An 11,841-nucleotide genomic window follows, 5' to 3' on the forward strand; every position below is an offset into this window, starting at 1 on the left:
TGTCTGAAGAGTTGAAACAGGTTTAATCCAAGACAATCGTGCAAGAAGCGCACGTCGCCCAAAGAAGAAGGTACATGGGTACAAGAAATATTTTGGCAATAAGGAATTCACTCGAAAGGTAAGTTTCCACGAAACTCCCTTTTGTATTTTACTAAAACAAGAAAATTCAAAAAAAAGAGGTCTGTTGTTGTTCTCGAATTTTGTCCCCAGCTAGTCAGCATTAGGGTTTTAAACCCTAAACTGAACTTTTTTCATTCAGCCAGCATTAGGGTTTTAAACCCTAAACTGAGCTTTTCCATGCAATCAGCATTAGGGTTTTAAACCCTAAACTGAATTTTTCCTTTAGTCAGCATTAGGGTTTTAAACCCTAAACTGAACTTTTTTCCATTCAGCCAGCATTAGGGTTTTAAACCCTAAACTGAATTTTTCCTTTTAGTCAGCATTAGGGTTTTAAACCCTAAACTGAACTTTTTTCCATTCCGCCAGCATTAGGGTTTTAAACCCTAAACTGAGCTTTTCAATGCAGTCAGCATTAGGGTTTTAAACCCTAAACTGAATTTTCCTTTCAGTCAGCATTAGGGTTTTAAACCCTAAACTGAACTTTTTTCCATTCCGCCAGCATTAGGGTTTTAAACCCTAAACTGAGCTTTTCAATGCAGTCAGCATTAGGGTTTTAAACCCTAAACTGAATTTTCCTTTCAGTCAGCATTAGGGTTTTAAACCCTAAACTGAACTTTTTTCCATTCCGCCAGCATTAGGGTTTTAAACCCTAAACTGAGCTTTTCAATGCAGTCAGCATTAGGGTTTTAAACCCTAAACTGAATTTTCCCTTTAGTCAGCATTAGGGTTTTTAAACCCTAAACTGAATTTTTCCTTTTAGTCAGCATTAGGGTTTTAAACCCTAAACTGAACTTTTTTCCATTCCGCCAGCATTAGGGTTTTAAACCCTAAACTGAGCTTTTCAATGCAGTCAGCATTAGGGTTTTAAACCCTAAACTGAATTTTCCTTTCAGTCAGCATTAGGGTTTTAAACCCTAAACTGAACTTTTTTTCATTCCGCCAGCATTAGGGTTTTAAACCCTAAACTGAGCTTTTCAATGCAGTCAGCATTGGGGTTTTAAACCCTAAACTGAATTTTCCCTTTAGTCAGCATTAGGGTTTTTAAACCCTAAACTGAATTTTTCCTTTTAGTTAGCATTAGGGTTTTAAACCCTAAACTGAACTTTTTTCCATTCCGCCAGCATTAGGGTTTTAAACCCTAAACTGAATTTTTTTCCATTCAGTCAGCATTAGGGTTTTAAACCCTAAACTGAACTTTTTTCCATTCAGCCAGCATTAGGGTTTTAAACCCTAAACTGAGCTTTTCCATGCAATCAGCATTAGGGTTTTAAACCCTAAACTGAATTTTTTCTTTAGTCAGCATTAGGGTTTTAAACCCTAAACTGAACTTTTTTCCATTCAGCCAGCATTAGGGTTTTAAACCCTAAACTGAATTTTCCTTTCAGTCAGCATTAGGGTTTTAAACCCTAAACTGAACTTTTTTCCATTCCGCCAGCATTAGGGTTTTAAACCCTAAACTGAGCTTTTCAATGCAGTCAGCATTAGGGTTTTAAACCCTAAACTGAATTTTCCTTTCAGTCAGCATTAGGGTTTTAAACCCTAAACTGAACTTTTTTCCATTCCGCCAGCATTAGGGTTTTAAACCCTAAACTGAGCTTTTCCATGCAGTCAGCATTAGGGTTTTAAACCCTAAACTGAACTTTTTTCCATTCCGCCAGCATTAGGGTTTTAAACCCTAAACTGAGCTTTTCAATGCAGTCAGCATTAGGGTTTTAAACCCTAAACTGAATTTTCCTTTCAGTCAGCATTAGGGTTTTAAACCCTAAACTGAACTTTTTTCCATTCCGCCAGCATTAGGGTTTTAAACCCTAAACTGAGCTTTTCAATGCAGTCAGCATTAGGGTTTTAAACCCTAAACTGAATTTTCCTTTCAGTCAGCATTAGGGTTTTAAACCCTAAACTGAACTTTTTTCCATTCCGCCAGCATTAGGGTTTTAAACCCTAAACTGAACTTTTCAATGCAGTCAGCATTAGGGTTTTAAACCCTAAACTGAATTTTCCCTTTAGTCAGCATTAGGGTTTTAAAACCCTAAACTGAATTTTTCCTTTCAGTCAGCATTAGGGTTTTAAACCCTAAACTGAACTTTTTTCCATTCCGCCAGCATTAGGGTTTTAAACCCTAAACTGAGCTTTTCAATGCAGTCAGCATTAGGGTTTTAAACCCTAAACTGAATTTTTTTTTCCTTTCAGCCAGCATTAGGGTTTTAAACCCTAAACTGAGCTTTTCCATGCAGTCAGCATTAGGGTTTTAAACCCTAAACTGAATTTTCCTTTCAGTCAGCATTAGGGTTTTAAACCCTAAACTGAACTTTTCCCATTCAACCAGCATTAGGGTTTTAAACCCTAAACTGAGCTTTTCCTTGCAATCAGCATTTGGGTTTTAAAACCCTAAGCTGAGTTTCTCCCCAGCTAGTCGGTATTAGAGCTCCAACCCTGAACTAAGCATTTTTATCTTCCTTCCTCAATTTTATGAACTTCATGGCGAATAATTAACGAAATTTTCCTAGTGAAACTGGGGCAGAAAATTTCGTTCGTTTGTTTGTTTTCTCCCGCAGGTCCAACCTCGAGCCACACGGATCGAAATGACCCGCGAGATGAGTCTCAACTCAGAATCCGAAAAAGAAAGAAAAGGACAAAAAGAAGATGTCCCGAGATGCCGGAGAAAATGGAAGGCGGATCATTCCAAGTTTCGATTGAGGTCCAGAACTCTGCCAGTCACGTCTCACTGAGTATCCCAAAGGTTAAACAAGCACCTACAACTCGCAAGCATCAAGATTCGGATCGAAGTCTCCAAGCGAAATCAGCTAAGACCCATGATCAAGTCGCAGAAGAATCATAGATAGGGATCTTGTAACTAGCAGTTGATATACATATAAGTATTTAGTTCAGTTTTAATTTTTCTTTGGTTGTAATAAGGCGGTCATTAAAGCAGGTGACAACAGCAACAGCAGTAACAGCAAGCATTGCAATCCCATGGTAGTCCCAGCTACCGAAGCTTCCCGAACTACATTGACCCGATTCCTGTTTAGCCCGGTATATGTAGGAAATCTTTGAAGCAAGATTCGGCAAAAACTTTCAAAACATGCTTCACATGGAGTAGTCCATAGGCAAAAATCGCTTATATCCGCTCACTTTATCTTTGCACGAAAACTCTTTGTGTTTCCGAACAAAGAGGGGCAGCTGTGAGCACGTGATTTTTGTTTTACGCGACAATCACTCCAAAAAGAAATAAAAATAATAACAAATGGTCCTATTGTACAATTTTTTGGATTTTACATGGCACTTTGTTAATTATTTATAATTTTTGCCCATTTTATTTTTATTAAAGCAAAATACAAAAAAAATGTATGTGTCATGCGTAATTTGAACCGGGATCCGTTCGTTAAATAGAAAATCATAAATAGGCATCTTTGTCCGTGATTGTGTTTTTGTTTGATTTTACCTGTTTTAAATATTTTAATATGTGTGTGCAAATAATTGTATTAAGTGTTTATTTAATTTAAATTTGATTCACTTAGGTTTTGTTTTTAAAATAAAGAAGAAAATAAAATAATAATAATAAAAGGAACTTGGGCCAGTCCAATTTTAAACAAATTGGCCCAAACAAACTCAGCCCAAAACCCATGCTTGCCCGGTCCGTGACCAGCCTACTTCAAGAGCGTTCCAAACGACACCGTTCTGATCTGGTCTGATCTAGGCCGTTGATCTTAGATTGATCAACGGCCAAGATCTCTCACCCCGAACCCACTAACAGACCCGACCCGTCTCACCCGGACTGACCTCAACCCTTTACCCTTGAAACGACGTCGTTCCCTGTTAGTCGAAGGATCCTGGCCCTTCATCATGTCTCATCCAACGGCCAGGATCCACCTATCCACTAACTATATAAACCTACAACCATACCCCGCCCCCCTATACAATACCCCAGCCTTCGTCTTCACCAGACCCTTCCCCTTCAAACCCTAGCCGCCCCTGCATACTTTCACCATGAAAAGCCGGCGGCATGGACGCCGGTGACCCCACCCTTAACATCGTAGATGCTCCTCACCATCCTGAACCCAAATCCACCAATCACACACTTCGAATCCCCTCCCACCTTCTCGAATCTTCATTTGAAGATTCGAGTCGGAACCTGATTTACACCAGTCGGCCTCAACTTCACACCAGACACTCCCCAGACCCCCCTCGTGACCAAACCATGCTTGGTTTGGTCCGAATCTGACCAGGGAAGCATGAATCCCGGATCTAATTTTTGGAACCTTAGGGTTCCTCGTCACTGGTCCGTATCTCGTTTAAACCAAGAGATTAAGGTCTAATGGACCTTAATCGAAGTGTTTCTCATATGAGAAACACTTCGATTAAAGTCCGTTCAGCCTTAAGAAAGGTCTGTTCGAGTCCAAGCTAGGGTTTTTTGATTTTTCGGGGTTTAAGGTGAGTTTTGCTTTCTTTTCTTTATTTGTTTTAGTCCATGTGATTGTTTAAAAGGCTGTTCATGTTTTGTGAAAATTTGTGTTTTGAATTTTATCAACTGTGTCCTGTCCACTTTATTTGAACCTACGTGTTTGATTAAGTCCCTCTTCTGTTCACTGATAATGTGTATGTGTAAGCTGTACAATCAAATGAATTTGAATTGGTTCGTTCATTTAGTTCCTAGGGCCTTTTTGTATTAACATTGCAATCTGAACCCCTTGTGTGATACTGTTAAATGTCTGATTTTTGGTTACGATTGTATGTGTTATAACTAGTATAGTCGAGTCGACATATGTCGTCAATTAGTTTCAGTTGTCCGAACAATAACAAATCGACTTACTTCTGCTAAGCATTTGCTTGAATCAATTAGGAATTGAGTTTGTTTACTTATAGTTGTTAATTTGAATCAGAAATGTAAAAGGAATGTTTTGTTTAAGTTCTGAATTGGAGGGCATGTGCACCTGTGCGCAACATGTGCATTTGTGCACCACAGGTGCATTTATGCACAGCCTGATTCCTGCATAAAGGGCTTTTTGATTTAAAAATAGTTTGACAGCATATGCTGTCAGATATATTCTGCTGCCCATTACCCTGCTTTAGTTTAAGAAGTATTAAACCTCATTTAAAAGAGTGAGTCTGCCAGGGAATGTGATGGGGGGGTTAATACTTAAATAGCTAAGTGGAAACTGAAAAGAAGATAGCACATGGGAGGGGTGTTCTTTTGGTCTAACAGTTTGTTAAAGGGCTGATGTTAAGGCTTATAAAAGGGGAGGACTTCCATCAGAAAAGGAGGGGGCATACAAAACCTAGGGGAAACAGATTTTGATATATACACACACACAGACAGAGACAAGAGAGAAAGGATATAGAAAAATCAGGAACTGTTTTCTTCACATTGTTGTCTGGATTTCATTTGTTCTTCTACTTGTTCAATCAATTCTGATCCTTCCAAGTTTAAACTGAGCTCACTGGTTGTAGTTTGCATTGGTTTATTTCCTAAAGTTTGGTCTATCTGGGGTTTCTATTTCCACTGCCTTGTTTGTTACCTGCTGTTACTGCTGCTGTTTGGTGTTGCTCCTATTGTTACTCTGCTGACTTCTATTCTTCTTCAACTGTAAACACTTCCAGGTACACACTTCTGAAATTACTTGTTGTTGAAAGCTTGAAGCTTTGAAGCAGAAATAAAAGAAATGAATGTTGATTTCTTCACAATACCTATGTTCAAAACATGGCCATAGGTTGAATGGTAGTCGGCCTGCATTTGTTTAAGTTCGTTCCAACAGCAATTGCTCTGTATAAATTAACATACATTCTGTTTGAGATGAAATATTAGATAGCATTGTTTATTAGATCAGGTGTGTTTTAATGTATATAATCATTGGGGTCTTGATTTAGTTATGACAGTATAACATAGAATCATGGCAAGCATCTGCATGTATTTTGTCTAGACCACTGAATTGTCCAAATCTGTTGTATTTGGTCCGGGACAAATGTACCCCAAACAAACTCTCATGCGGTCACATTAAGAGTTTGGCCATGTACGCCAACTCTCTTGTCAGATTACTTGATCCGATATAGGTTCGATATTGGGCTTCGGTATAGATTCACTGTTTCGAAATAATGCGATGACTTTTTGAGGAAAACTAGCAGGCGTTTTTAGTTCAATAAGTAGTAGTTTTCTTAATAAACAGCCAATTTCATTTATCAAGTCCAAATAGGCTAGTTTTAAAAATCAAACTTGGAGGTCGTCAACATGAGTTTAGTATATGCTATTAGTTTGCTTGCAACCTCACTTAGCAAATTAACAAGCGTATTCACTCGATGAAGACAAGGTATGAGGTAACTCTCACTTCATAAACAATCAATCAGGTAATCAAACAAAATTCGGATTCGGCAGACATAGTAAAAATTCAGTATGTACTTGTTTAAACAAGTTTGGCATCTTCCTTTTTTTTATTTTTTAGAGACAAACGTAATAGAAATGTAGTCACTTTAGGATATCCTTCCAAAAAATGAGATGAGTCTCGCCAAATAAAAAATGCGAATTGCGGGGCCCTCAATAATTAACCATAAAAAATACTTAGAATTCGGGACAGGCCGTTTAGCGAATTTTACGGCATTCCCCAAAGATAATAATACGTCGGACTCTTTAGGCACGGTTTAATTAAACTACATTCTTAAATTCGGGTGTGCATTGATGCGACCCAAATCCAAATCTCAACGGAGTCAAAATGTGTCGATGACCACGGGTGCATTGATTGTGACGTGGTTCGAGATGCATTTTCACGACGTTGCAATTCTATAAAAATAAATGATAATAATAAAAGCGGTTTAAACTTAATAAAAGCACGTAAGTCATAACATATATTTAAATCAGATATTTAGCCATTATAACAATTTAAGCGACCGTGCTAGAACCACGGGATTCGAGGGTGCCTAACACCTTCCCTCAGGTCAACAGAATTCCTTACTTAGAATTTCTGGTTCGCAGACTTCATTTGGAAAAGTCGAATATTTTCCTCGATTTGGGATTCAAGATAAACCGGTGACTTGGGACACCAAAAGCCAAACCTTTCCCAAGTGGCAACTCTGAATTAAATAAATAATCTCATTTCGACTATTGTCACTTAAATTGGAAAAAATCCCGCGCGCATTTAACCCTTCGGGGCGAGCGCGCAAAAAGGAGGTGTGACATCAACTATCTTTCGTTTTTCTTTCTTTTTGCTCAACGAAAAGACTCTTCCTATAAGGATATCATTCAAACATTCTGGCTTCCACTGTCTGGACGTGACATATACTACTAAAATAACACCTCCGTTCAAAATTTGGGATTCAATTATATGAATCATCACCAACCATATTACCCTTAAATTTGGGAAATAATATTGCCCTAGAAATCCTCTCAAAATTTATTGAAGATAGTCTAATTACAAGTAGAATTAGACTCCTCATCTTTTTGCAGAGCACTGTCGCATTCAAATGGCTTGTCGACCTGCATGCTCGTTCTATCTTGGACTTCCCATCTATTGGCAAAGCAAAAGCAGATGGAATGTCAGTCTGCATTTAGCTCGTTCAAGCACCACTTCTATTCCAAAAACATAGATTACCTACTCGTTTGTTTACCCAGTACATATAAAAACAAATGTTGCTTCCTCCATTTTTAGTGAACAAAGGGGAAAAAAAAATCAAATACCCCTTAAAATATGTGGAATAAAACAAAAATATGTACCACCAATTTTAGGGTTCTAGAAGAGTTTTGTCAAGGATAAGATCACCCTAGTATATTCTTCCAAGAACGTACTCTCCATAGTCTATCCGTTACCACAAAGAACGCCCACATGAACTACATATAATCATGGCCAACACCTATATATAACTAATTATTAAGTATTCCCTCCATTTTAATATATGTGAACAAAGTTTTAAAAAAAAAAAAAATTTGTAGTTCTAAACAAGCCAAAAAGGGACCCAAAGTATTTGTGTGATTATAAAAGCTTCTTATTAAGGATAAAATTGTAATTTTAAACTAAATTATTTCTAAATTTAAAAATAGATCATTCTTTATAAAACGGACCAAAAAGAAAATAAATTAACATGAACTCAAAGCGTGTAGTAATTCGAGACGATATTGAAATTCTCTGTCATACACAACCAACAGAAAAAAGCTAGCAAAAGGCAACGACCGAAGTGAGAGAAATATGCTTCGCAGGATACAGATGTCAATATGCCACATGCTTTTTCAAAGTCAAAATCAATTGCCATATTACTTCAGCAGATCACAGAAAACGTACAATAGTAAAACACAAACGACAGTGCAACTAAACCCCATTTCTACCAGTCAGAGCATAAGATAGAAAGCAGATTTATCTTGAATAAGACCAACCTTATAAAAACTTTAAGCCCTTCGCAACAGAGTGACAGACTAAACCCTCCCAATAGTGTAGTCCTTCATGATGAAGGAGACGAAGACCTAGGTGTAACAGACCTTGAAACAAATCTAGAAGATGCACCAACACTGCGACTCCTCTTAGAGACTCTCTTTGGACTAGGAGAATAACTGCTACAAGACTGACTACTCCTGGAAACACTTCTCGAATAGTTCCTCTTTGACCGCGTAGGTGATACACTGCGTGAGTAGCTTCTCCTGGCCCTTCGATAACGAGGTGAAATGCTCCGAGAAATGGAACGATATCGGCTCCTTTGATAGTAGTACCTGTCGCCAGGGGAGTAGCCACGATAGCGGCTTTGTCTGTAATAACGATCATCCAGGGAGTAGGAAAGATCACGGCTGTCAGGAGAGTAGTCACGGTAGCGGCTTCTTCTGTAGTAACCGTCATTTGGAGAGTAGGAACGATTACGCCGCCTGTTGACAGGAGAGCAGTCACGGTAGCGGCTTCTTCTATAATAACGGTCATCTGGAGAACAGGGACGATCACTCCGACTCGCGGGTGATCTGCTATATGGAGATGAAGATCGAGAATAAGATCTGCCACGACTATAGTAAGGAGAATAAGGTGAGTATGAGTGACGGTGGCGGCAACTGTAATATGGAGAATGGGATCTCTGGCATCCTCTGTAACAGGGAGAGTAGTATCCACGCTCTCGTCTGTAATATGGAGAGTAAGATCTGCTCCTGCTCCTGCTCCTGCAACTCTCAGATGAGTAACGGGGAGAGCGACTCCTTGAACGAGGGGAATAACTTCGTGATTCGCGACGAACTACATTCACAAGGTGGAAATTAGAAGACATCACAGACTCACAAACCAAGTGAATTAATGCTCAGGAAAGGATATCATACCACTGACTGTTCTGAGACCCAAATATTTTCCTGGAGTAGGTGTTCTACCTCTTCTCCTCCTAGCCTGCATATATAAGAGACAATTTTTAGATGACATATCTAGACCTAGGTGGTTTGATGGGGATACAATGTCGCAATATAAGTCTCCAATGAGAAAAATGAATAATAAGCAATGAGGGTGCAAGTGAATAAAAGAAAAATGAAGGCTATACAACCCTCTGGTTTAACGGTCTGTTTGCTTGATGTGTTTCAATTTGTTATTTGGGACTTTGGTGAAGAGCTGCTACACACAGCTTCCCTGCTGCCAAAGAAACTCAGGCGAAACAAGCAAACAACTTTCAACTCAAATTACTGACAGGAAGCAATCTATGATATTGATACAACTAAGAACTAATACCAGCAAAGGGAAATCGTAAACGTAAGATTCAACAAACTAGCAAGTATTCAGTAAATTCTACCTTCTCCACAGTTATCACTCTGCCTTCAAGTACCGAGCGGTTCAAATACTTGATGCAGCGATCAGCTTCCTCAACACTGGACATTGTCACGAAACCGAACCCACGAGATTCCTGGGTCCATGGGTCAACAACAAGATGAACATCTTCAACCTAACCGCACAAGAAAAAAGCCTTTGATGACTTTGGTATACCAACAATATGCATACACATAGGAGCAGGTTCTACATATCACTGTTGTCTTCTTTTATATAGAATGCAAAAAGGCCTACATTAACTGACTGCAGAGAAAAAAGGAACGGAACCTTCAGAAACAACAAATATACCTTCCCCTCAGCAGAAAAATGCTTCTCGACGTCTCGCTCTTTAACGCGGGTTGAGAGACCAGTCACATACAAATTGTTCCCTGGGTTCTCAACATCGAATATGAGAAAAATGGCATTATAATACAGTTAAATAACATAAAACTCTAGTCATCAGCATATATAATGAAGAAGTGAACTGCAGACATGTACCTTGACCGGCTCCTTGAAAGATATTTGGACCTTGAGACAGATCTACTATATCGATTGTATGAAGGTGAGCGAGAATACCTGCAATACAGATGCAATATTCGAATATGAAAAGGAATAATGACCATATAGAACCCACATTAAGACCAAACAATACCTTGACCTCCTGGAATACGACATCGTGAAGAGATTATGGCGTAGGATTGGAATTCTATAAAAGAGAGAAGGAGCATCACAGCACATCAACACAAGCCCAGCAGACATGTGTAAATGAATCAAATCGATATCCCTGAAAAATAAGCCTAATACAATAAACGCCTCAAATATTTTGCACCAGCTTACCAACACTGCTTTAACTTATTTGTCAATTAATTCCAAACCAATTGGTGCAGGCTATATAAATTCTCTAAATCCATTCTGCTCTACTCGGCCTATTTCATCCCAATACTGGTAACTAATTTATCTTTTGAGTCAAATTAGAGGATCCCTAAATATCATATTATATTACCCTCCGTTAATACAATTTAACCTCAATAATTCCAAATATTATAGAAGTATAAAATGCAGTCCTTAGAGATTAAGGCATAACAGATTATATGGCACTATTAGAGTCGATCAAATCAAGTAGACAACAACAATTAGTTAAAGATAGATGTGGGTCAAGCATTTAAACTTGATGAGTTCAGCCTTTAAGGAATACAACATTGAACTAATTATAGTTTAAATTATGAATTATCGTACCATTTGTTGAAATTTTGATTGGTTTTCACATATATATTTATGTTCTGCAGTGGTCCAAATGAACCCGCGAAGAAGGACTGCCACCGCCACCAGTTACAGATGTCAAAAGGAAGACCTTGAAACTCATTAATTTCTATATATCAAAACCTATAACAACAACATCACACACAATTATAGCTCAAAGACGACGAATGCGCAGTAAACCAAATTTCCACAGAGACCAATCAGTATAGTTCGGATTGTTTTCTTGACTTGTGCAGAGTAATTATGGGGAAAATCAACGGAAAAAACTCATCCAATCCGGTAATTTCATATTATAATGACGTCAAATGGTTTAATTTAAATCAAGCACTAATGAAAAGCACAAAAAACACATACGTAAATGGCATACAATTTCATCATCTAATCCAGTTTTTTGCTAATTCATGTCGGAGAAGAGAAGAATGAGATGAAGAAAAAAGCAGCTGAAAGGAAACTCACCGTGAAGAGATTATGGCGTAGGATTGGAATTCGTCGCTCTATTCTCTCTCCATTTCGCGAAGGCTCTCGAAATCAATGAAGTCTCAGCGAAGGTGGGGAGAATATTTATATACGTGGAGTGGGAGAAGTTTCTAGAGGAGCGGACACGAAATCTTTTTTAATTGGAATTTAATTCGTCCCAATCCTTGGTGTCAGTTCTCTTGGCCAAACCAGTAAGGGCAAAAGAATAAAGAGACATTTTTGCTTCTTTTTTTATTCCTTTGTA

At 38.3% G+C, this 11,841-nt stretch overlaps 1 protein-coding gene across 1 annotated transcript; it reads right to left on the minus strand.

Annotated features, from left to right (window-relative positions):
* Window positions 1–8,325: 8,325 nt before the first annotated feature.
* On the minus strand, window positions 8,326–11,243 carry LOC107801083 (uncharacterized). Its single transcript, XM_075219545.1, has 7 exons — window positions 11,097–11,243; window positions 10,513–10,535; window positions 10,347–10,436; window positions 10,170–10,266; window positions 9,847–9,996; window positions 9,389–9,452; window positions 8,326–9,308 (listed from the first exon to the last, which is right to left on the minus strand). Exons 1-7 carry the CDS (start codon window positions 11,097–11,099, stop codon window positions 8,539–8,541), a joined length of 1,197 nt encoding a protein of 398 aa, XP_075075646.1. The 5' UTR covers window positions 11,100–11,243; the 3' UTR covers window positions 8,326–8,538.
* Between the last annotated feature and the right edge of the window lie 598 nt (window positions 11,244–11,841).

The sequence above is a fragment of the Nicotiana tabacum genome, chromosome 8 (genome assembly GCF_000715075.1).
Source record: "Nicotiana tabacum cultivar K326 chromosome 8, ASM71507v2, whole genome shotgun sequence".
NCBI classification, from domain to species: Eukaryota; Viridiplantae; Streptophyta; class Magnoliopsida; order Solanales; family Solanaceae; genus Nicotiana; species Nicotiana tabacum.